General features: G+C 42.9%; 1 protein-coding gene across 1 annotated transcript in view; it reads left to right on the top strand.

Annotated features, from left to right (window-relative positions):
• Nucleotides 1-537: 537 nt before the first annotated feature.
• Nucleotides 538-26,185, top strand: part of HCN4 (hyperpolarization activated cyclic nucleotide gated potassium channel 4) — a 273,787-nt gene continuing 248,139 nt past the window's right edge. The window contains exon 1 of the mRNA XM_073652761.1: nucleotides 538-1,685. Coding sequence (XP_073508862.1) covers nucleotides 1,015-1,685 — 671 coding nt within the window. The 5' untranslated portion in view covers nucleotides 538-1,014. The remainder of the gene's footprint in view (nucleotides 1,686-26,185) is intronic.

Below are 26,185 nucleotides of genomic sequence, written 5' to 3'. Positions count from 1 at the left end.
GGAAATACAAGATGCTTAGGACAAACACAAAGCTGTTCTGATCATTAACAAGAAAAAACTTGGCAGCTTATGCTAGAATCATTACATTAAGACTTTTTTCTTCCAAAATATTTGTATTTCTTGCTGCTTCTGCTGGTGGAGAAGTAGACAATTCTGCGCTCAGAAGCTGTACATCTGGTACAAGGTCTATGGTGTGCAGGAAAGTATGAGACTGACACTTTTTTCTGCTTACTCACAAATATTTTGGTAAGCCATCTATTTATACGCATTGCCATGTTGCACTAATTTGCTCCCAACTATTCATGGACACCAAGTTAATGAAGTCATCTCATGTTCTAGGGTTAGGCTTGGATCACTGTGAAGATCTGACATAGCATTTGTTGCCAAAGGGAGGTCACAGCACCCTGCCTTAAAAGTATTCTACCCCTGGACATAGGGCTCAAGGAGATCTACCTTGTGTGCAGTCCAGGCTCCTATGGCAACACAATAGATCAGATAGCTTCATGAATATTGCCAGTAGCAGGGGCTGCGTGAGGAATAAGTGATCAGTCTGATGTCAGCAGCCTCTGATGCAGCAGCTTCTCTCCGTCTGCTTAGTATGGGCAGCCGCCAGAGTCAAGGAGACAGGGAGGGAGGAAAAGAGGGAGGGAATTCTCTTTTTCTCTTTTTATTATGATTTGCTCCTTTTGTTCTTCTGGGCAGCCCTAGTCCAGTCCCTCCCCTGGCCGGCTGCTGACTGAACTGTTCTGCCCGTCTGTTGCATTTCATACCCTCCTGCAAAGTCCTCATCATCTATCTCACTGCTTGGGATCTGAACAGAGACAAGCAAACATGGACCTCAGGCTCCTTCTGGAACCTCCACCTCTGTCAGGATGCTGCTGATGCTTTTGAGACCCAGATCTCCTGGTCAACGTGTGCCTGCAGGTGCAAGAGGTGCTGCTGACATGTCCCCAACAGTGGCAAAGAGGGGCTAATTCCAGAGAAGCCTTCAGTGGGGGAGTATCCTGGCAGACAATGGACAGGCTGCACCCCTCTATGAGGAAGCGTCTGTACAGTCTCCCGCAGCAGATTGGATCCAAAGCCTCAATCATGGATGAAGAAGAAGGTGAAGAGAGGGACACCTGGAGGAAAAGCATCAAGCTCAAACCATTACCTTCACCCTCAGCACTTAAGGTCCTTGACCCCCGACCTGGAGCAAAGGAAGCTCATCTAGTTATGGAAACTGAAGTAGGCAAATCCCAAAGAACCAGTAGCAATGGAGACTGCAGGAGATTTACAGGTAGTCTCTCCTCCATTGCCAGCTGTGGCCGGCACCTGCATGATTCAGACCCCAGCGAAGGACGAAGGCTTATCTCCGAGGGGGACCTGAGCCCTACTGATGAGAAGTCCCCCACAATGGACGCTCCAGGAGACTCAGGTGTAGGCCCTTCCTCTGCAGCAGTGTCCCAGCCTGGGAGCACTGACCAGCACAGCAGTTCTGGAAAGGTTGACCCTAGAGAACAGACTTTATCTGCAGGGGACGAGGAGCAGAGTAGTTTCATGCACAGACAGTTTGGGGCGCTTTTACAGCCTGGGGTGAACAAATTTTCCTTGCGGATGTTTGGCAGTCAGAAGGCAGTAGAAAGGGAGCAAGATCGAGTAAAGTCTGCAGGATTTTGGATTATTCACCCTTATAGCGACTTCAGGTAATGCAATAAATCCGGCACACTCAGTCTGGCATAAGGAGTGTGTAATGAGCATGGTATGATTATCACTACATCTTTTATCTCTATAAATCCATCAGTCACTTATTTTTTTTGGGCATCCATACAGGCTAGAATGGTGCTTCTTGTTATGTAGGGATTTACATACTTGGTGAAATGAAGCCTTATGTTTCACCTATGAAATGGGTGATCATGAGCTTTGTCTCTCTGTAACCTTGAAGGAGTCACTCTTCTGAAAAAATAGCTACATTGTACAAGCTTGTAGATGGAGAGAACCTCCTTATGAATATAGTGATCTGTAGCATGGAAAACTGTTGATTGAAGGTACAGACCTGGGGATGCACTATTAAATCCCACAAATTAGAAAAACATTTTACAGCCTGGGCCTAGTATGGCAAAAGACAGTCTGCAACCTTCATATCTCCACACAGAGCCACTATATGAAGTGATGATCAAGACACAGTTAAAGCAGTGTTTATATTCACTGTACATTCTTCCACCTTCTCATAAAAAGTCTTCAAATAGACCTTATATACATTCATCTGTGCATTCACACCAGGGATGGTGGCTAAGTGGGGGAAATATTTATTACAATTCCTTTTTTCTCAATGGAAGGTGGGGGTACTATGGCAGAATTGGAGGAAGGGCAGATTTATGAAGTACAATTCACAACCTTATAACAATACATGTTTCTCTAGTCAATAGAAATATATTTATTAAATAAAAATATTTTTATAGTTTTCCCTTTGTACTGAACTTAACAAGAAATTCAATAGCTCAGAAGATTGCTGTTTTGGTTCCTTGTATTTAGATGCCATCAATAAATAATTTATTTAGCACTTGTCAAATAAATGGATAATATAAAATCTAGCTGCCAGTCATGACACCTACACACTTTTAGTTGTAAGCCTTGATACCTTGTATCTATTTTTTCCAAACGTAAAAGTGGTTCACAACACCAGTGGCAATGAACAAAGCTAATACATTAGGAAGAATGTGCACATTTTTTTTCTTCCTATTCTTTTTTTCTTCCTATTCTTCATACACATTTTTTTCTTCCTATTACCATTTACCTGAGTACCAATCTGTTCAAAATGGCTGATCAAAATGCTTTTGAAACAAAACTTTATTAAGGGGTCATTGATCCTTAAAGGGGTTTTCTAGTTTTGGAAAACCCTTGTACTTACCCTCCAAAGTGCAGCACTGAGTCTCCTCCGCTGCTTTCCATGTCTGTAATTGTCAACAGCGCGGCAGCCTATCCGCAAGCTCAGCAGTTTGTGCCGTCAATTTAGGCAGAGCCGCTGAGCTCATTACTGGCTGTAGCACTGTCAATGTGACGTCAGCGCTGCAAACAATAACCAACACTGGGAGCTGTAGCGGCGACTCAGCGCTGGACTCAGGGAGAGTAATTAAAGGACAGTTCGTTTTTTACAAAATAAAAAGTGCAGCCCAAGAAGAGGGGTTTTCCTACGTTGGAGAACCCCTTTAAGATGGGTATTTATATAAAGACTAAGGTCAAAACATGACTGAAGTAACTTGGATGTGTCACACAGTATTCTGTTTTAGAGTGCATTCACACACTGCAGATTTTGATGCAGGCATTTCTGCAACTGAAAATCACTCCCATTCCTTTGAATGAGGTTGTTTATGCAACCAAATATGCAGCGTGTGAATTCATCCCTGTAGTGCAGACCTGTTGCATAAATCTTTGGAGCAGAAATGCTATCCATGCATCTGGATGATATTACAAACACCATTTATGGGATGGATTTCTGCAACAGAAATCTGCCATGTGTGAACATCCCGATATACTACCTCATTGTCTATCCTATTCATACCTCCTAACTCAGAAGCTGTTAATGCATTCCAGGGCTGTAGAGAAGAAAAAAATAAAACTTTTAAAAATGAGCTGTGAACAGGAAAAAGAGTCAAGAGGGCTACTAGTCATGACTTTTCCCTGCTTGACCTTGCTTAATTGAGAGGTCTCTAGCTATACACAAATTCGGAAATGCATGTCTATCAAGACAAGTCTGGTGAGGAGAAACCATTAAGCAGCCACCCCGTTAAAGCACCACGTGGACATTTTTTTTCTATTTCATCGCTGGAGTGGTATCACTAATGCCTGTACGGCTGTGTGCCCACGATGCGTTTTTTAAGCATTTCCGCAGCGGCAAAAACGCTTAAAAAAAGCATGGTAGAAGGCCTGCCATGTTCCTCAATGATAATCCGCATGTGCTATGCACATGCTGCGGAAATTTTCGCTGCGGATTATCATTGCGGAAAAAACGCAGCACTACCAATTATTTTGCGGAAGTGCCGCATGGATTATGCATCACTGCATAAGTAGATGCGCATTCCATACGTTCTAATGTGCGGATGGTACTCAGGTCTAGAGGAGAGGAGACTCTCCTCCGGACCCGGGTACCATTGAAAACTGTAAAAAAAAAGAATAAAATAAAAAATAAATATATACTTACCTTCTGGCGGCCCGCGGTGCGCTCCTCCTTGCTTTGCAGCAGTTCGCGATGGAATGAAGGATCTGCGGTGACGTCAAAGTCATGTGACGGGTCACGCGACACTGACATCGGCAGGTCCTTCACTCTACCGCTGCCGGCAGCCGGGACGGAGGAAATCAAGACAGCGCGGGCCATCGGAGGGTAAGTATATATTTCTTTTTTGACATTCTCTTGGGTCACAGTATATAAATCCATGCCGTTTGCAGGGATTTATATAGTGTGACCAAGTTGACAAAGCACTTTCCAAGTGATGCTAAAATCACTTGGAAACCGCTTGTCAACCCACATGCGGAAATGCAAGTGAAGAACGCTTCACTTCCGCATGTCCCTGGCAGGAAAACGCATGTACAATCCGCATGCGTTTTTTTCTGCCAGGGAGATGCAGAAACGCTCAGGAAAAATCCTGAGCATTTCTGCATGGTGGGCACATAGCCTGTACCAGTCACTGACTTCTGCTCTTCCGGATGTCACTCCCATCTCTTTCTGCCATCTTGTGACTACATCTCCTGACTGACTGACAGTCATAGCTAATGGTCTCCAGCTCTCAATGTACCTCTATGAGGGCCTCATTCTGGCTCTTATAGACCTACATTGAAATGTGACTTCCAGTTCACCCAACAATCATCACTGGAGCAATCCAGCAGTTCAAAACTAGCAGAAGACAAGCAGAGCAGCACAGAACAGATGAAGACGGCAGCTGGTAAGTATTTTACTATGGGCAGGGAACATGCATCAGTGATACCACTTAAAGTGGTACTTTAACTCCTCTCCTGGTTTTTTTAGGGTTTGTGCACACATTATTTTTTCAAGTGGTCTGCTCTGAAACTCATAGAAAAATCACCTATAAGACACTTAAAAGAATGAATATATGCACTTCTGTTTAAAAAGACTTGCTGTGCATATGTTCAGTGTTTTGATCGCCTTTTAACTTCTTCATGTTTTCAAAGACGCCAAGCAGTCGTCTTTTGCTCTGAAGCCGCTCTATACTTTACAATGCAAGGCAATAACATGGCTCAAAATAATCACAGATGGGCAGAAACAATGAAAAAGACACTTCAGGGGAAAAAATGCTGTAGTTTCCTGAAGAGTCTTTCTGTTACAAAACTTTCCGGGTTCGCCCACCTGAAAATACCCTAAAAATATGTTTTTTTCTGATGTGCTGCAGCGTTTGTATCATTGTCTCTGTCTTGTTCAGCTGCCCCTTGTTCTGGTAGCATGAATCAATTTTTTGCCTTTTTTAAACTGCATGTATATTATAGTTTTTTTACTTTAATACAGTCGGTATCAGTCAAATGAGAAATGGTGTCTTAAAGTCGAACAAATGTTCAACTTTGCTTTCTTTAAAAATGTTGATGAAATATGTCTTCCATCCATGTACCTAGTTCTAAAATCCCATTTTCAGAGGCTGATGAGTAGTCAAACAAACATTTATTTGAACATTTCCAATCATTTCCCAATAAAAACATGACTGCCAGTCAAAAGCTGCTTTTTTATAATTTCATAAAATAACATTCAAACATAACATTTTTTGTTGGGATCACGTCTCAGTGTAGCGCACATATCTGACATGGACAAAGCACGTCATACAAGAAAAGCGCACACATCAAACATGGACAAAACTCACGTCAAACATCATATGAGAACACCTAAGCCAATCAGAGAAAAATTCAGAACTATATGGTTGTAAATAAATACATAAATATCAATAAATAAAAAACCTTAATTGGACAAATGGTTGGTACTATGGTGGCACTGAAAAAGACGGGTGCACACACTTCACAACTAATGTATACAAACAACAATAAAATAATAAAATGTATGACTGGACGAAAAACAATTGTACAGGTATACAAGGTAAATAGATTCATGTGCTCCAAATATACATATTAGTGATGAGCAAGTATGCTTTGTTAATCCTTTCGGCGAGCATGCTTGGGTGCTTGCCGAGTATCTTCAGCGTTCCCGGGTGTTATGTTTGAGTCGCGCTGTGTGCATGATTTGCGACTTTTTGAAAGCTTTAATACATGTGAGGAATGCCTAAGAAACAAGCATTCTTCACATGTATTAAAGCTGTCAAACAGTCGCAAATCATGTACACGAGACGCGACTCAAACATAACACCCGAGCACTCTGAAGATATTCGGGAAACACCCGAGCATGTCGTAAATCTCGAGTAACGAGCATGCTTGCTCATCACTAATACATATCTCTCAGTCTAGAGTTATAGTAGCAAACATTACATTAACGCGGTCTATATATACATGTGTCTCGATATAATATTATAGTGCCAATACTAAGTGCATTACCAAATATGTATATTCAGATATCTTAAGAGGATGTTTTAGTGCCACAAAACAAATGAGATGTAATCTCAAAGTATATACATTCATAAATCATAGTATACTGTTACTGAATATAGGGACTTGGTGAGAGATTATATCATTGTTATATGTCATACTCTAAATGTAGGACCTCAGTAATATCAATACAATATGTCACCAAGGGGCCCAAAAGGATTTCTACTATGATGTCACCATATGTAATGTATGAGTATACAGAAAGGTAAAATTCATATCAAGCTATATATAGCATCTGAATATATCCTTAATATATAGCAAGGGTTCAATACTAATGGTAGTAGAGTAAAAGCACATACATAACAACAATTAATGAATTGTGGCACTAGGACACACATAAAGTCTGTGAGTAGATGAGCACTATACCTGTATAGTCTGATCAGTGAGTGTGGCGCCCACCCTGTCGCACGTTTCGGTATGCACCTTCGACAAAGCACACATCAGACATCATACGAGAACAGCACATACATCACACATGAACAAAGCACACGACACGCATACACAAAACGTGTCAGACATCATACAAGTACAGCAAACACATCACACAGGCTACACATGCACATGTCGGCCAAATTACACAAGTAAAGTGAACACGACCAATGTGTCACACCAGAACATTGCAGACATCAGTATAGCACAGGATATACATTGGAAACATACACCAATAACCACGGACACAACATATGCAGTAACCACATTATAAAAATGTCTGCAAAGCGTCAATGATGCTTGTATAAATGCTGACCACATTGAGTGCTGACCTCCAACAAGCTCAGTCCTGTAGTTGTGAAGCTCCACCTCTGATCATTAAGCCCCACTCAACTGGACATGTACACTTCCCAGGTCCATAGGCTACCTAAAGCCCCGTGAGGGCCCAATTATTCCTTATGCAAGGTTAGTTTTGAAGGGTCTTTCCCCCTCTAGGCCCTTCTGCAGCTCCACAAGCTACATGTGTGCCTCTGGTAATTCCTATGAATATATCAACACAAATGATAACAAAAGGTCATACTTTGCACTTATAATTGAAAAAAAAATAGTAGTATATGTTTAGCATATTATCTCTTGATTTACTGACGTTTTATAGATATACTATTTGTGGTTAATTGCGTCACTGACTTTTGTAATGCAAGTTCCAAAATCTCAATGCAATGACTGTATTGAATGAGGCTAGCCGTTATTCAGCATTATATATGTTATGTGTATAACAATACGGAGACCAGAACATATCTGTCACCATGTGTAGGCTCTCCTGTCCTAATGCAGCATTAAGAGGTGACATACATGCTGATTTCAGTGGTGTGTTGGCTATGTGTCACTGTGGTGTAGTTTTGTAATCCGTAGCAGCGCTATATAAGTTCTAAGAGCTAGGATTCTGGCACATTCATGAGCTTTAGTACTCCCTCCCCCACCCACTGCTGATTGACATCTTTCTCCTTATGCTCAGTATTAGGGAGAAAGCTGTCAATCAGTGGCGGGTGGGCAGGGAGAGCTCATGAATACATCAGAATCCCAGTTCTCCATGTACATACAGTGTTGCAATGGATAAAATGTAATTTTCAGAAAAACTACACCCTGGTGACAAGTCAGCATAACGCAGCTGAAATCAACATGTCTGCCACTACTTCATGCTTTCTTGAGAGATAGCAGCATAAACGTAGTAGCAGATTCCCTTCAAGTTCCATTGATAAATTGGGAAAAGAATATACAAGACAGTGGTAGAAAAACAAGATATGTGGATCAATGATGTTGCTTGTCAGATGGTCAGTGGTTCAGCATGGACCTGCTACCGTCCAATTATCTATCCTCACAGAGACATTGAGCTGTAGGGAGTTCCATATCAGCTGCTGCAGATGTAACACTTACTCTTCATATAATACAGCAACAGCGCTTTCTTCACATTGTGACAAGCACAGTCAAAATGTAATCTTCTTGTGCAGCCATCCACATACAATGGTTAGATTCTGTCACACATTAGTCTATAACAATTTATTCCACAACTATCATGTATTAGCAAGGAGCTGATGCCATTGTTTAAATGTAGCTGTTGCCAGATTTCAAACCCCACTCCCATGACTGCAGTTTGTTTTTATTAATTCATTACTCACCATCCCCAGGTCCAGCAATGAGTCTCCACTGTTGCTGTCAGTGGCTGTTACTGTTTACGACACTGATGTCACGTCACGTCAACCGCACTGCAGCCAATAACTGAGTTCATCAGATCTGTCCGAGTCACTGAACTCAGATATTGGCCAGTGATAAACAACGTGAGCAGTGGCAGAGGCTGGGTGCTGGGCCTGGGGAGGGTGAGTAAAGAACAGTTTGTTTTTTAAAACAAAATGCCGAGGGGGGGGGGGGGTATGGGTTTTCTGAAACTGGAGAACCCCTTTAAATGTAATGAAATAAAATGCAAATGTGCCAAAATTGCAAATATGAAAAAATAAATGGCTGCTGCTGTAAGATTCATTCCAACTCAATGTTCACCAAGTCTTTCCTTATAAAGGCCTATAAAGTGATATAGTAAACCAGTAATTATTTTCCTCTTAAAGGGGATGTATCTTCTTAATTATTATTTTAATAATAATTATATCCAGCCAATGATACATATTCTGTTTTTAAAACTGTTTATGTTTTCTGATTGCATACTGTATATATACACTGCTCAAAAAAATAAAGGGAACACTCAAATAACACATCCTAGATCTCAATGAATGAAATATTCTCATTGAATACTTTGTTCTGTACAAAGTTGAATGTGCTGACAACAAAATCACACAAAAATCATCAATGGAAATCAAATGTATTAACCAATGGAGGCCTGGATTTGGAGTCACCCCCAAAATTAAAGTGGAAAAACACACTACAGGCTGATCCAACTTTGATGTAATGTCCTTAAAACAAGTCAAAATGAGGCTCAGTATTGTGTGTGGCCTCCACTTGCCTGTATGACCTCCCTACAATGCCTGGGCATGCTCCTGATGAGGTTGCAGATGGTCTCCTGTGGGATTTCCTCGCAGACCTGGACTAAAGCATCCGCCAACTCCTGGACAGTCTATGGTGCAACGTGACGTTGGTGGATGGAGTGAGACATGATGTCCCAGATGTGCTCAATCGGATTCAGGTCTGGGGAACGGGCGGGCCAGTCCATAGCTTCAATGCCTTCATCTTGCAGGAACTGCTGACACACTCCAGCCACATGAGGTCTGGCATTGTCCTGCATTAGGAGGAACCCAGGGCCAACCTTACCAGCATATTGTCTTACAAGGGGTCTGAGAATCTCATCTCGGTACCTAATGGCAGTCAGGCTACCTCTGGCGAGCACATGGAGGACTGTGCGGCCCTCCAAAGAAATGCCACCCCACACCATTACTGACCCACTGCCAAACCGGTCATGCTGAAGGATGTTGCAGGCAGCAGATCGCTCTCCACAGCGTCTCCAGACTCTGTCACGTCTGTCACATGTGCTCAGTGTGAACCTGCTTTCATCTGTGAAGATCACAGGGCGCCAGTGGAGACTTTGCCAATCCTGGTGTTCTGTGGCAAATGCCAAGCATCCTGCTCAGTGTTGGGCTGTGAGCACAACCCCCATCTGTGGACGTCGGGCCCTCATACCACCCTCATGGAGTCGGTTTCTAACCGTTTGTGCAGACACATGCACATTTGTGGCCTGCTGGAGGCCACAAGAGTGTACAAATCAGCCAGAAAGCATTGGCACTGAGATGTGGTCTGTGGTCCCCACCTGCAGAACCACTCCTTTATTGAGGGTGTCTTGATAATTGCCAATAATTTCCATCTATTGTCTATTCCATTTGCACAACAGCATGTGAAATTGATTGTCAATCAGTGTTGCTTCCTAAGTGGACAGTTTGATTTCACAGAAGTTTGATTCACTTGGAGTTATATTCTGTTGTTTAAGTGTTTCCTTTATTTTTTTGAGCAGTGTATATATATATACAGTACAGACTGTACTGCCAAGAGTGTGCAAAGCAGTCATCAAAGCAAAAGGTGGCTACTTTGAAGAATCTAGAATATAAGACATATTTTCAGTTGTTTCACACTTTTTTGTTAGTATATAATTCCACATGTGTTAGTTCATAGTTTTGATATCTTCAGTGTGAATGTACAATTTTCATAGTCATGAAAATACAGAAAAATCTTTAAAATGAGAAGGCGTGGTCAAACTTTTGGTCTGTACTGTATATATATATATATATATATATATATATGTATATATATATATATATACAACCCCTGGCAAAAATTATGGAATCACCGGGCTCGGAGGATGTTCATTCAGTTGTTTAATGTTGAAAAAAAGCAGATCACAGACATGGCACAAAACTAAAGTCATTTCAAAAGGCAACTTTAGGGCTTTAAGAAACACTAAAAGAAATCAAGATTAAAAATGTGGTACTCAGTAAGGGTAATTTTTTTCAGACCAAGCAGAGGGAAAAAATTATGGAATCACTCAGTTCTGAGGAAAAAATTATGGAATCACTCTGTAAATTTTCATTTCCAAAACTAACACCAGCATCAAATTAGATCTGCTTGTTAGTCTGCATCTAAAGAGGAGTGATCACACCTTGGAGAGCTGTTGCACCAAGTGAACTGACATGAATCATGGCTCCAACATGAGATATGTCAATTGAAACAAAGGAGAGGATTATCAAATTCTTAAAAGAAGGTAAATCATCACGCAATGTTGCAAAAGATGTTGGTTGTTCACGGTCAGCTGTGTCTAAAATCTGGACCAAATACAAACAACATGAGAAGGTTGTTAAAGGCAAACATACTGGTAGGCCAAGAGTGTGCAAAGCAGTCATCAAAGCAAAAGGTGGCTACTTTGAAGAACCCAGAATATAAGACATTTTTTCAGTTGTTTCACACTTTTTTGTTAAGTATATAATTCCACATGTGTTAATTCATAGTTTTGATGCCTTCAGTGTGAATGTACAATTTTCATAGTCCTGAAAATACAGAAAAATTTTAAAATGAGAAGGTGTGTCCAAACTTTTGGTCAGTACTGTATATATATATATATATATATATATATATAGATATATATATATTATTACTGTTATTTGTGCACGATTATGGGGGCTTCTATATTTCCTGAGCTTATATTAACAGCATTTAGAGATTGTTTTATAACAGCCGGTTGGAAAATGGGAAAATAGACTGCAGTGATTGACTTCTGTAAGAAGGCATGCTCTGTGACTTGTGCACAGGCCACTGTACAGGGAGGAGAAAGAAATGAGCTGTGACATTGCCCACTGTGAGTGGTGGATCCCATATTATCTTTATAGTGGTGGATCCCATATTATTTTTTATAGCGGTGGATCCCATATTATCTTTATATAGGTGATAGTTTTCTGCCTGTCGGAATATTGTAATTACTGCTGATTAGTGTTGAGCATTCCGATACTGAAATATCGGGTATCGGCCGATATTCACTGTATCGGAATTCCGATACTTAATTCCGATACTTTTATAATATCGAATACCGGAATCGGAAGTTCCCATAATGCCTGCGCTCTGCAGTGTCTCTGAAGGATGACAAGCTGGATGGCAGCGCTCAGCTGCGATCCAGCTTGTCATCAGAATGCCATCCCAGCGTGGGAGAATTCTCCTGATTGTTTAAAAGCCGGCGCGCGGTAAAAAGCCGCCGGCTTTTAAACAATCACGCAGCCCCATACTGCTTCCCCGCAGCCTCCCACCCCGATCCTCCGCTCCCCTCGCCACCTCCCATCCCGATCGTAAATTAGGACCGGGCGGGGAGCGCAGCACCAAGGAGCGAAGGACCCGGGCGGGGAAGCCGGCAGTGAAAAGACTTCACCGCCGGCTTTCCCGTTCTGTGCTGCGCTTTCCCGCCGGTTATTTCAAATGAACAGCTGAGGTATCAGGTGATGCCGATCAGCTGTTCATTTGAAGTAGCCGCGGTGCCCTCAGAGGGTTCATGTGAGTTCATGCTTCACTGCATGAACTCACATCAACTTTCCCACGGCCGCACAGGTCAGCCTCACCTCCCGGACCCGTCATGATTAGTGTGTGCGGGGTGTGTGTGCGGGTGTGTGTGTGTGCGGGTGTGTGTGCGGGGTGTGTGTGTGCGGGTGTGTGTGTGTGTGCGGGTGTGTGTGTGTGTGCGGGTGTGTGTGTGTGTGCGGGGTGTGTGTGTGTGTGCGGGGTGTGTGTGTGTGTGCGGGGTGTGTGTGTGCGGGGTGTGTGTGTGCGGGGTGTGTGTGCGGGTGTGTGTGCGGGGTGTGTGTGTGCGGGTGTGTGTGTGCGGGTGTGTGTGCGGGCAGACATAGGCCGATGTGACACTACTACTCCCATCGGCCTATGTCTGTCCCCCGTCCACTCCTGCCAGCAGGATCAGCTCGATGGGAGCAGTAGTTCCCATCAGCCTGATCCTGCTATTTAAATTGCCCTACTGTGTCCCCAATAAATGTTAAATACATGTCATTGGTGGCCAGTGGTTACCTAAAAGAAATTAGTTCATACATTACCTGTCCCCGCCGATCGCCACCTAAAATAAAGTAAAAAATAAAAAACTACACCTATACTCACCAAGACACCTAATTCCCCGAAGCCATCGATCTCCTGTAATAAAATATAAAATAATAAACCACAACCTTATCCTTACCCCTCCGTAGTAGTCCACGAGTGTCCCACGAAGATCTCCAGTTCAGAGCAGCCACATAGAATGTGACCGCTCTGAACCGCTGCCGCCGCTAGAATGACGGGGCCGTAAGGGTTCACCAGAGTTCAGGCAGCGCTGCTCCGGTTAGCTCCTTTACGGCACTGCTGTATCGTGAGAAATTCCCACGGTACAGCACTGCCGTAAAGGAGGTCTCCGGAGCTGCGCTGCCTGAATGCACTCCGGTGACCTCAGTCAGTGGCTCCCGCTGCCGGGAGCGGACGTGTTCCCGGCAGCGTGAGCTTACAGCAGCCATGCACAGCTGTCACCATCTCCAGATGTGACAGCTGTGCATGGGAGATCAGCGCAGGAACGTGGACAGGTAACTATTTTTTTTTTAGTAAACTAAGAATTAAATAAAATGGTGTTTTATTTCAAATAAATTATTTTTTTCTGGGTGTAGTGTGTTTTTTCTTTTTAACACTTTGTAGGTTAGTAATGGGGGTGTCTTATAGACGGCCATCATTACTAACCTGGGCTTCATGGCAGCTGGCGCTGACATGAACCCCACCACTATTACCCCCTGCCACCGCACCAGGGCAGCGTGGAAGAGCGAGGCTAAGTGCCAGAATTGGCGCATCCTATGGATGCGCCATTTCTGGGGCGGCTGACGGCTGGTGTTTCTAGCCTGGGAGGGGGCCAATATTCATGGCACCCTTCCTGAGCTATTAATATCAGCCCCCAGCTGTCTGCCTAGCCTTTGCTAGCTATTAAAATAGAGGGGACCCCACGTCATTTTTTTTTGGGGGGTCCCCCATTTTAATAGCTAGTAAAGGCTAGGTATTCAGCTGGGGGCTGATATTAGTAGCCTGGGAAGCTCCGTGGGTTTTACCCCCTTCCCAGGCTTCAAACATCTGCCCCAGCCGTCTGCTTAACCTCCGCTAGAGACTAAAATTATGGGGGATCCCACGCCATTTTTTTTTTAAATAAATCCTTTATTTTAACACTAAATGACATTTGAGGACTTAATAAAGATGCAGTCCCTAAATTATTATTTATTTTTTAATAAATTTTTCCCAAAACTTTTGACGTGGGCTTCGCCATATTTTTGTATGCCAGCCAGGTACAGCATCCAGCTTCTATGAACGCGCCATTTTCCGGGGCGGCCGCGGACTGCAATTTTCAGCGGGGGGGGGGAGGGCAAAAAGCTTGGGCCTCCCTGCGCTGCAGATTCCATCCCCCAGCTGCCTAGTTGTACCTGGCTGGACACAAAAATAGGGAGAAGCTCCACGTTTTTTTTTTTTTAATTATTTCATGAAATTCATGGAATAATTAAGAAAAAAAGGGCTTCCCTATATTGTTGTGTCCGGCTAGGTACAAATAGGCAGCTGGTGGTTGGGGGCAGCCCGTTCCTGCCTGCTGTACCTGGCTGGACACAAATATAGTGTGAAGCCCCACGTCAATTTTTTTTTAATTATTTCAGGAAATTCATGAAATAATTAAAAAAAAATTATGTGGGGCTTCGCCCTATAATTGTGTCCAGCCAGGTACAGCAGGCAGGAACGGGCTGCCCCCAACCACCAGCTGCCTATTTGTACCTAGCCGGACACAACAATATAGGGAAGCCCTTTTTTTCTTAATTATTCCATGAATTTCATGAAATAATTAAAAAAAAAATGTGTGGCGCTTCGCCCTATTTTTGTGTCCAGCCAGGTACAACTAGGCAGCTGGGGGCTGGAATCTGCAGCGCAGGGAGACCCAAGCTTTCTGGGTCCCACCCGCTGCAAATTGCAGTCCGCAGCCGCCCCGGAAAATGGCGCGTTCATAGAAGCGCCATCTTCTGGCGCTGTACCCAACTCATCCAGGGCCCTGGTGCGGTGGCTCACTGGGTAATAAAGGGGTTAAGGCCAGCTTGGCATTATCAGCTGGCCCTAAGCCCGAAATTCATGGGGTCACGCCAATATTAGACATGACCGCCATGAATTTCTAGTAAAGTATTTAAAAAAAACACAAACACCCAGAAAAAAGTCCTTTAATTGAAATAAAGACACAATTCTTTATTGTTCTAAATTAAACCATACTTACCGCCACACCCATTCCAGCTGAAGCCAACGATCTCCTGCAATAAAAGTAAAATAATAAAGCAACCTCATCCTTACCTTTCCATGGTTCCCAGGACAGCTTCAGCTCTGCTACATCGAGATGACAGGCTGGACCGCAGCAGAACGCTGCCATCCATCCTGTCATCCCGCAGACACTGAGAAGCGCAGGCATACTTCCACTCCTCAGTGTCTGGCTGTGACGGCATCCAGATGAGCCGAGGTCATGTCCAATGAACTCCGCTCACTTCATGTACGTCACTGACAACGTGGGAAAATTCTCCTGCACTCAGCACTTCAGCGTGAGAATTTTCCCACGCTGTCAGTGACGTGCATGAGGTGAGCTGAGTTCATTGGACATGACCTCACCTCATGTATGTCACTGACAGCGTGGGAGAATTCTCACGCTGAAGCGCTGAGTGCAGGAGAATTTTCCCACGCTGTCAGTGACGTGCATGAGGTGAGCTGAGTTCATTGGACATGAACTCGGCTCATCTGGATGACGTCACAGAGAGACACTGAGGAGCGCAAGCATGCCTGCGCTTCTCAGTGTCTGCGGGATGACAGGCTGGATGGCAGCTTTCTGCTGCGGTCCAGCCTGTCATCTCGATGTAGCAGAGCTGGAGCTGTCCTGGGAACCATCGAAAGGTAAGGATGAGGTTGCTTTATTATTTTTCTTTTATTGCAGGAGATCGTTGGCTTCAGCTGGAATGGGCGTGATGGTAAGTATGGTTTAATTTAGAACAATAAAGAATTGTGTCTTTATTTCAATTAAAGGACTTTACTCTGGGTGTTTGTGTTTTCTTTTAACTTTGACTATGGGGTTAGTAATGGGGGTGTCTTATAGACGCCTCTCCATTACTAACCTGGGCTTGATGTCAGCTGGCATTATAAGCTGACATCAACCCCAACCCTATTACCCCCTGCCACCGCACCAGGGCAGCGTGGAAGAGCGAGGCTAAGTGCCAGAATTGGCGCATCCTATGGATGCGCCATTTCTGGGGCGGCTGACGGCTGGTGTTTCTAGCCTGGGAGGGGGCCAATATTCATGGCACCCTTCCTGGGCTATTAATATCAGCCCCCAGCTGTCTGCCTAGCCTGTGCTAGCTATTAAATTAGGGGGGACCCCACGTCATTTTTTTGGGGGGGTCCCCCATTTTAATAGCTAGTAAAGGCTAGGTATTCAGCTGGGGGCTGATATTAGTAGCCTGGGAAGCTCCGTGGGTATTACCCCCTTCCCAGGCTTCAAACATTTGCCCCAGCTGTCTGCTTAACCTCCGCTAGAGCCTAAAATTAAGGGGAACCCCACGCCAATTTTTTTTTAAATAAATCCTTTATTTTAACACTAAATGACAAGTACAGTAATCAACACTGTCACTGTACTTCATATATATGTGACTGACATGTTTCTATCTATCTAATCTATGTGTGATTCTCTATTCCTTCTATTCTAAATTGTCGGGTACAGATGCTGAATTGCCGGCCGGCTTTCTTAAAGAGACGGTGCATGAAAACACTATTATTTTTTTAAATAAATCCTTTACACTAAATGACAAGTTCTGTAAGCAACACTGTCACTGTACTTCTTATATATGTGACTGACATGTTTCTATCTATCTAATCTATGTGTGAAGCTCTATTCTGTCTGTTATAAATTGTCGGGTACAGATGCTGAATTGCCGGCCGGCTTTTTTAAAGAGACGGTGCACGAAAACACTATTATTTTTTTAAATAAATCCTTTACACTAAATGACAAGTTCTGTAAGCAACACTGTCACTGTACTTCATATATATGTGACTGACATGTTTCTATCTATCTAATCTATGTGTGAAGCTCTATTCTTTCTGTTGTAAATTGTCGGGTACCGGTGAATGCCGCTGATGAATTGCCGGCTTTTCATGTCATTCTACATTATTCTTAGTTGTTTTACTTCATGTAGAATTAACCTACAAGGAAAGAAAGGGTTTATTTTCATTCCGATATTTGTGTCCCATTGACTTGCATTGGTTTCCGGTATCGGAATCGGCGATATCCGATACTTTTTGGGTATCGGCCCGATCCAATCCGATACGATATTTCCTGATATCGGAAGGTATCGCTCAACACTACTGCTGATAAATCATTTTGATAGAACACACAGTGACATCAAACAGAAACCAGAAAGACCCAATATAAATCAATGGGGCCAATCTGCTTCTGTTTGCAATAGGAAGGCACAGGATCCCAATTCTGTTTGTCATTTCAAGCTTGTAGATTTGAATTCATTGTGTCGCTCATCTTTTTACCTATAGTTCTTGTTACACACTAATTTTTATACTGGAAGAGTGTTCATAAGTTGTATACTGCAGAAATAAATGGGAATGCAAGTTTCCTTCTACCAAACTTCTTTTTTTCTCAGTGTGTGCAGTAGAAAGGGGCTTGTACGATAGGTAATTTATATTTACACCAGTTTACATTTTTATTTTAAAACTCTTTAATACGATTGAAGTTTAAGGTGTTTTCTCAATTTATGCTTTATCCATGGGATAGGGGATAACTTTCCAATCGCTGGTGGTCTGATCTCTAGGACCTCGAATGATCACGAGAATCGGAGCTCTGAAGAGCGCCTTGTGAATGAAGTTCTGGACAATTATGCACACTGGCTTTCCATTTATTGTTATGTTACTGTGCCTCCGGCAATGACTGACAGCCGGCCCTAATGCTGATCTGCTGTCAGTTAGTGCCGGGGATGCAGTTACAACCGCCATTCTCTATACACAGAGCGGTGACTGAACCCTCGCCGTTGCCACCCCCGTCACTGAAACCCAAATGCTACTGGGAGGAATAAAGTTAATTTCTTCCCGACGCAGCGCAGGTTCAGAATGCTATTAACCTGCAGATTAACCCAGTATCTGCAGGTTAATAGCGTTTTTTCACGTGACAAGTTCCCCTTAAAAAAAAATCAAATACAAGCACCGTTAAATATAATAATTGCTTGTACTACTGATTTTTGCAAGAGTTTGTTGAAATGAAAATAACTGTTAAAGAAAAAGTAATTGTTTATTAAGATATTTTACAGAGTTCATTTTTGTATGCATACTTGACTTATAGAAAAAAATGTAACTTTGTAAATGTGGAGTTGTAGAAAATAAGCCTAAAAGATGAAAATTGTTTATAATACAGACTGTCAAAATGATTTTCTGACAGTTTTGTTAGTTGTTTGGCATGTTTTGTAGTAGCCAATTATTGTTTGCATTTGTTGTATTTTTGTACTTTGAAGAAAATCGTATTATATATGTTCAGGTTTTTTTTTTCTTTTTCTCAATGAAGATTTTACACGAGCGAAATTCTTGAGAGCATTTAAGTTCCATTTGTCTGAGCTATGCCTTCAATTGTTCATTCATAATTATGTGAGCAATTCTATGAATAGGTTCTGTCTGTGTGGGCTGTTACAAGTAACAGTCTAGGCTGGTAATATAAATACGATTGCAATAATTCCAATTCAATCTTCATTCAGTTGATTAACACTAACAGAGTAGGTTGGGCACATTTTTTTTGGCATAACTGTGTAACACAAAAACCTAAAATGCAAATTCTCAATATGCTAATTTTTTAAGCAGATTGCCATTGGCTTACTAGATAATAGCCTGGTGAACCACTATTTTGTGCTTGGATTTAACACCATTAGGGTGCAGTCAGATGGCTGTATAAATCGGACCGAGATCAGACCGCAATGCATGGATCGCAGGTGGCTCTCCTGACTCGAGCATGACAGCTTCATATATTTCTATGACGCTGTCACGCTCTGGTCAGGAGAGACACCAGCCAGTCCGTGTACTTCGATCCTATCTTGGTCCGATTTTATACTGTCATCTGACTGCACCCCTAGAGTGTCATCAGGGTTTAAATGCGTATAAACTCATGGTCAGATCCTGAGTGCATGGTCAAGGCATGTATTGCACAAAACCTTAATTTGGCAAATAAAAGTGCATGCATTTTTCAAAGTTGCATGCTGCATAACTTTGCAGAACTATGTTTCCCAGAATTCTTTAATTAGTTTGTTTCAGTTTTTCTTTTTATGTAGAATAATACTCCAAACCATAAGTTTTGGAGGGAAGGAAAGATATTTTTCTGTTCCCCTAAAATTGGTTTGTCACATCCGTGTTTCAGATGTATGGACCATCCGTGGGTTTTCTGACCCGAACTTGACAGTCTACTCGGACTGCAAAAACACGGATGTGTGAAAACAGCCCTTAGGGTAAGTGCACATGTTAAGTATTTGCTGCAGACATTTGTGCACCAAAAACATTTCTCTTGGCAGGAAAATTGCTGCATAAAAAAGGTCATTTTTGAAGGCTTTTATGTATTTTCCCCCTTCATTAGAATAGGTGAAAAACGCAAAAAGAACATGTTGCAAATTTGAAACTGCTTCAAACCTGCATGGAAAAAATAAGCATCATGTGCATGGAATTCCAGAAAACTAAAGGCACTCACTTGCTATTGTATGGCGCCACATATACTCATAACATGGTGAAATGTTTTTATAATACTGCATCAGATGAAACGTGAATGTGTACATAAGAAGTCTATACGCACTTTTGTGTTTATGAGACCACAAAGGTTATCTGTCAGAAGGAACTAAACTCCTAATATGTGTATGACGCGCCCCTGGGCCTGTGTCGCGCTGCGTTGCGCACGTGGGAGCTTACCCGGAGCCGGATCTCTTGAGGGTTGTAGTCTCGTGGCGGTGATCTGGTCCGTGCCCAGGGAGTCAGACTAAGTGGCGCTGTATCAGCGGTAGATGATGGACGACTACGCCACCCGTTGAATGCAGCTATGGAGCTGCCGCTGCAGGGCAGACCGCTGAGGCCGGTGGTAGGATAGTGCAGCGTAGATGGTATAACCCCCAACGGGAGGGGTATGGCCTCAGGGCAGCCGACGTGGATGATGGGGGTAGCAGGAACCACTCAGAGACGATGCGGTGTAGTTCAGGGTCTTTACTGGTGACAAAGATAGACCCTCCCGGAGTACTGGCTAGCGATTGGGGCCTGGTCAGTCCTTGAGCAGATGGGATCTCCCCTGGCCAGGCGGAGTTGTAGGCCTCCCAAACTGACTGTACTCTTCTGGCTACCTTGCTAGAAGCGAGTATAAGTAGCCCACGTCCCTGAGTGTACCGTGTGGTGCTCACCCGTATGGCCGGTGACTCGGGGCCTTCTAGTAGCTTCCGCTCCACGACGGCGGTGCTGGTCCCATGCGTGTGACCGTGCCTTCGGGTTTCTTGGCCAGAGGACATGAAATCCCCTGCCTGACGGATTCTGCTGCTGGGTAGGAGTTAATCCCCACAGCCTCGGACTCCGGGTCCGGTAAGAAATCTTCTCAGTCAGGGCGAGCACTGCAGCTGCCAGCCCCTGACTCTTTGTAACACTGCTCCCACAGAGCTCCTGTTGTTTCTTCCCATAGCTGCTTCTCTTCTCTACTTCTGGCATGGCCCAGGAGCTGGGCCCAGCCAGAGCCACAGCTCCCTGTCAGCCCTCCTGGCTGAACTCTCCCTCTCAACTCTCTAACCCTGCCTCAGCCCCAGGTTTATACAGGGGAAGTTCTTCCCCTCCCAGGACTGGGCAGGAGGTGTGGCATGCATAGGATTCCTGACCAAGAGACCTCCCACCTGCTCTCAGACATAACACTGCCGTTACTGTGGAAACCAGACCCCTGGGGTGCCACATGTACATGGGCATGCAAGCCATAGAAAGTCTACTGAATTGACACCTTGATATGTGCAATCTGATGTCTTATTCCAGAGAAAGCTACTTTTTTCTTATATGCAAATGAGCTGTTAAGATCTATGGGTTGAACACAGATCTCCCTGAGAATCTGCTTCTAGAGCTTATTTTACATGAAATTGGATGTTACCATGGTGAGACATGTAATGACTGACACTTTGCTCAAATAATCACAAACAGCTCTGCAGTGAGATCAGAGATAACGCAGCACACAGTGCAGCAGAAGTGAACTTTTCTCACTACAAACACAATTACATCTACAGTTGTCCTCTTATGGTGCTTTAGATGTGCTGCAGAGCCGTGCCTGATTATAACCAATACTGTACAGCAGAGTTGAACTTTGTCTCATTACATATACAACAAAAAAATTTGCAATTGTCCTCTCACAGTGCTTCAGCTTCCATCTCACAGGCAGCCAATGGGGGGAGGGGCAGCACATCAGAGCTGAAGCATTGTAAAAGGAAGTCTCAAACTGTATTTATTGTGTTGTGAATGAGACAAGGGTCAACTCTACGGCACTGTGGTTTTTATCATCAGGCACAGCTCTGTAACAGAACTGACTGCACTATGCGAGAAAAGCTGTAGATGCAAATGTGTTTGTAATTAGACAAGATTTACTTCTGCTGTACTGTGTTCTGATTTCACTGCAGAACTGTGTGTGATTATGAGAGCAAAGTGTCAGTCATTACATATCTTTCACTGGTAACCTTCCCTTTCAGTTAAATTCAGTGCTGATGGCAGATTCTCATGCAGATCAATGTCCGGCCCATAGATCAAAACAGCTCATTTTCATATGACAAAAACATGGAGATCAGATCACAGATATCAAGGTATCATTTTACTTAGCATTCTATGACTTACATGTCTATTTAGATGGCTTAGGTGGGTAGATCCTACTCACAGATTCCATTTAATGTCTCATAAACACAAAAGTATGCATAGAATTCTTATATATGCATCCACTTTTCATCTGATGCAGTATTACAGAAACATTTCACCATGTTACAGTGCATATGTAGTGCCATACAATAGCAAATAAGAGCCTTTGGTTTTCAGCACTACTGACAGATTCCCTTTAAAAGATCCATTCATTGGAAATCAACATCATTGATCAAAATACAGATGCATGTTTTTTATTTAGAAAATCATTTGTACTCCGGAAAATATTTTTTCATACGGAGATTCACACACTGCATTCATGTCAACATTTTTTAGTCACAATTTTCCTGAAATGACTTTGAAAAACGATGTTTGATCACAATTTGTTAATTAACCCAAGGAAAGAGCAGCAAAAAAAGGTGCAGGTTCACCTTAGGCCTCATTCAGACGTCTATGTTGCACGAACGTGTTGTATTTGATTTTTTCATGGATGCAACACATACAGTGGGTACAGAAAGTATTCAGACCCCTTAAAATTTTTCACTCTTTGTTTCATTGCAGCCATTTGGTAAATTCTAAAAATTTTATTTTTTGCTCATTAAAGTACACTCTGCACCCCATCTTGACTGAAAAAAACAGAAATGTAGAAATTTTTGCAAATTTATTAAAAAAGAAAAACTGAAATATCACATGGTCATAAGTATTCAGACCCTTTTCTCAGACACTCATATTTGATTCACATGCTGTCCATTTCCTTGTGATCCTCCTTGAGATGGTTCTACTCCTTCATTGGAGTTCAGCTGTGTTTAATTAAACTGATAGGACTTGATTTGGAAAGGCACACACCTGTCTATATAAGACCGACCTCACAGATCACAGTGCATGTCAGACCAAATGAGAATCATGAGCTTAAAGGAACTGCCCAAGGAGCTCAGAGACAGAATTGTGGCAAGGCAAAAATCTGGCCAAGGTTACAAAAGAATTTCTGCATTACTCAAGGTTCCTAAGAGCACAGTGGCCTCCATAGTCCTTAAATGGAAGAAGTTTGGGACCACCAGAAGTCTTCCTAGACCTGGCCATCCAGCCAAACTGAGCAATCGTGGGAGAAGAGCCATGGTGAGAGAGGTAAAGAAGAACCCCAAGATCACTGTGGCTGAGCTCCGGAGATGCAGTAGGGAGATGGTAGAAAGTTCCACAAAGTCAACTATCACTGCAGCCCTCCACCAGTCGGGCTTTTATGGCAGAGTGGCCCAACGGGAGCCTCTCCTCAGTGCAAGACACATGAAAGCCCCCATAGTTTGCTCAAAAACACATGAAGGACTCCCAGACTATGAGAAATAAGATTCTCTGGTCTGATGAGACGAAGATAGAACTTTTTGGTGATAATTCTAAGTGGTATGTGTGGAGAAAACGAGGCACTGCTCATCACCTGCCCAATACAATCCCAACAGTGAAACATGGTGGTGGCAGCATCATGCTATGGGGATGTTTTTCAGCTGCAGGGACAGGACGACTGGTTGCAATTGAAGGAAACATGAATGCGGCCAAGTACAGAGATAACCTGGATGAAAATCTCTTCCAGACTGCGCTGGACCTCAGACTTGGCCAAAGTTCACCTTCCAACACGACAATGACCCTAAGCACACAGCTAAAATAACAAAGGAGTGGCTTCAGAACAACTCTGTGACCATTCTTGACTGGCCCAGCCAGAGCCCTGACCTAAACCCAATTGAGCATCTCTGGACAGACCTGAAAATGGCTGTCCACCAACGTTCACCATCCAACCTGACGGAACTGGAGAAGATCTGCAAGGAAGATTGGAAGAGGATACCCAAATCCAGGTGTGAAAAACTTGTTGCATCATTCCCAAGAAGACTCATGGCTGTACTAGCTCAAAGGGTGCTTCTACTCAATACTGAGCAAAAGGTCTGAATACTTATGATCATGTGATATTTCAGTTTTTCTTTTTTAATAAATTTGCAAAAATTTCTACATTTCTAGTTTTTTTACAGTCCAGATGGGGTGCAGAGTGTACTTTAATGAGATTAAAAATGAACTTTTTAGAATTTATGAAATGGCTGCAATGAAACAAAGAGTGAAAAATGTAAAGGGGTCTGAATACTTTCCGCACCCACTGTACCCATTATAATCTATGATGCTATTCACAGGTCTGTGTCTTTTCACGGACCGTGTGTCTGTGTAAAACACAAGGAGATACAGTACAGACCAAAAGTTTGGACACACCTTCTCATTTAAAGATTTTTCTGTATTTTCATGACTATGAAAATTGTACATTCACACTGAAGGCATCAAAACTATGAATTACCACATGTGGAATTATATACTTACCAAAAAAGTGTGAAACAACTGAAAATATGTCTTATATTCTAGGTTCTTCAAAGTAGCCACCTTTTGCTTTGATGACTGCTTTGCACACTCTTGGCATTCTCTTGATGAGCTTCAAGAGGTAGTCATCGGAAATGGTCTTCCAACAATCTTGAAGGAGTTCCTAGAGATGCTTAGCACTTGTTGGCCCTTTTGCCTTCACTCTGCGGTCCATCTCACCCCAAACCATCTCGATTGGGTTCAGGTCTGGTGACTGTGGAGGCCAGGTCATCTGGCGTAGCACCCCATCACTCTCCTCCTTGGTCAAATAGCCCTTACACAGCCTGGAGGTGTGTTTGGGGTCATTGTCCTGCTGAAAAATAAATGATGGTCCAACTAAACGCAAACCGGATGGAATAGCATGCCGCTGCAAGATGCTGTGGTAGCCATGCTGGTTCAGTATGACTTCAATTTTGAATAAATCCCCAACAGTGTCACCAGCAAAGCACCCCCACACCATCACACCTCCTCCTCCATGCTTCACGGTGGGAACCAGGCATGTAGAGTCCATCCGTTCACCTTTTCTGCGTCGCACAAAGACACGGTGGTTGGAACCAAAGATCTCAAATTTGGACTCATCAGACCAAAGCACAGATTTCCACTGGTCTAATGTCCATTCCTTGTGTTCTTTAGCCCAAACAAGTCTCTTCTGCTTGTTGCCTGTCCTTAGCAGTGGTTTCCTAGCAGCTATTTTACCATGGAGGCCTGCTGCACAAAGTCTCCTCCTAACAGTTGTTGTAGAGATGTGTCTGCTGCTAGAACTCTGTGTGGCATTGACCTGGTCTCTAATCTGAGCTGCTGTTAACCTGCGATTTCTGAGGCTGGTGACTCGGATAAACTTATCCTCAGAAGCAGAGGTGACTCTTGGTCTTCCTTTCCTGGGGCGGTCCTCATGTGAGCCAGTTTCTTTGTAGCACTTGATGGTTTTTGCAACTGCACTTGGGGACACTTTCAAAGTTTTCCCAATTTTTCGGACTGACTGACCTTCATTTCTTAAAGTAATGATGGCCATTCGTTTTTCTTTACTTAGCTGCTTTTTTCTTGCCATAATACAAATTCTAACAGTCTATTCAGTAGGACTATCAGCTGTGTATCCACCAGACTTCTGCACAACACAACTGATGGTCCCAACCCCATTTATAAGGCAAGAAATCCCACTTATTAAACCTGACAGGGCACACCTGTGAAGTGAAAACCATTTCCGGTGACTACCTCTTGAAGCTCATCAGGAGAATGCCAAGAGTGTGCAAAGCAGTCATCAAAGCAAAAGGTGGCTACTGTGAAGAACCTAGAATATAAGACATATTTTCAGTTGTTTCACACTTTTTTGTTAAGTATATAATTCCACATGTGGTAATTCATAGTTTTGATGCCTTCAGTGTGAATGTACAATTTTCATAGTCATGAAAATTCAGAAAAATCTTTAAATGAGAAGGTGTGTCCAAACTTTTGGTCTGTACTGTATGTCCATTTTTTTCTGGTATTACAGATAACAAGAGCCATTACAAGTCTACGGGTCCATGGAAAATAGGTACAGCACTCAGATGGCATAGGTGCGCTGTCTTTAGCATTACAAAGTATAGGAGAACCTTTGTAATATATTTATTGATTTATTCATATGTGAAAAACACTCATGATACATTCATAGTAAAAACGGACACTCGGACCACACACTGATGCAAAACACTGACACCGGTGCCGTGTGAATGATGCTTTAATGTATACAGCATTGTGAACCCACCTCCTTTTATTAAGATATTTTTGGATTTCTTCTACATGTGTTTGTATGTTTAAAAATTTCCGTAAAGAAAAATTTAATGGTACCAAAATTTTCATACTTACTAGATAATCA

The sequence above is a fragment of the Phyllobates terribilis genome, unplaced genomic scaffold (assembly GCF_046119375.1).
Source record: "Phyllobates terribilis strain yellow unplaced genomic scaffold, ASM4611937v1 Scaffold_11__3_contigs__length_659146591, whole genome shotgun sequence".
Taxonomy (NCBI): domain Eukaryota; kingdom Metazoa; phylum Chordata; class Amphibia; order Anura; family Dendrobatidae; genus Phyllobates; species Phyllobates terribilis.
The sequence above is the reverse complement of the archived record's forward strand: the minus strand, read 5'-3'. Positions and strand labels throughout refer to the sequence as shown.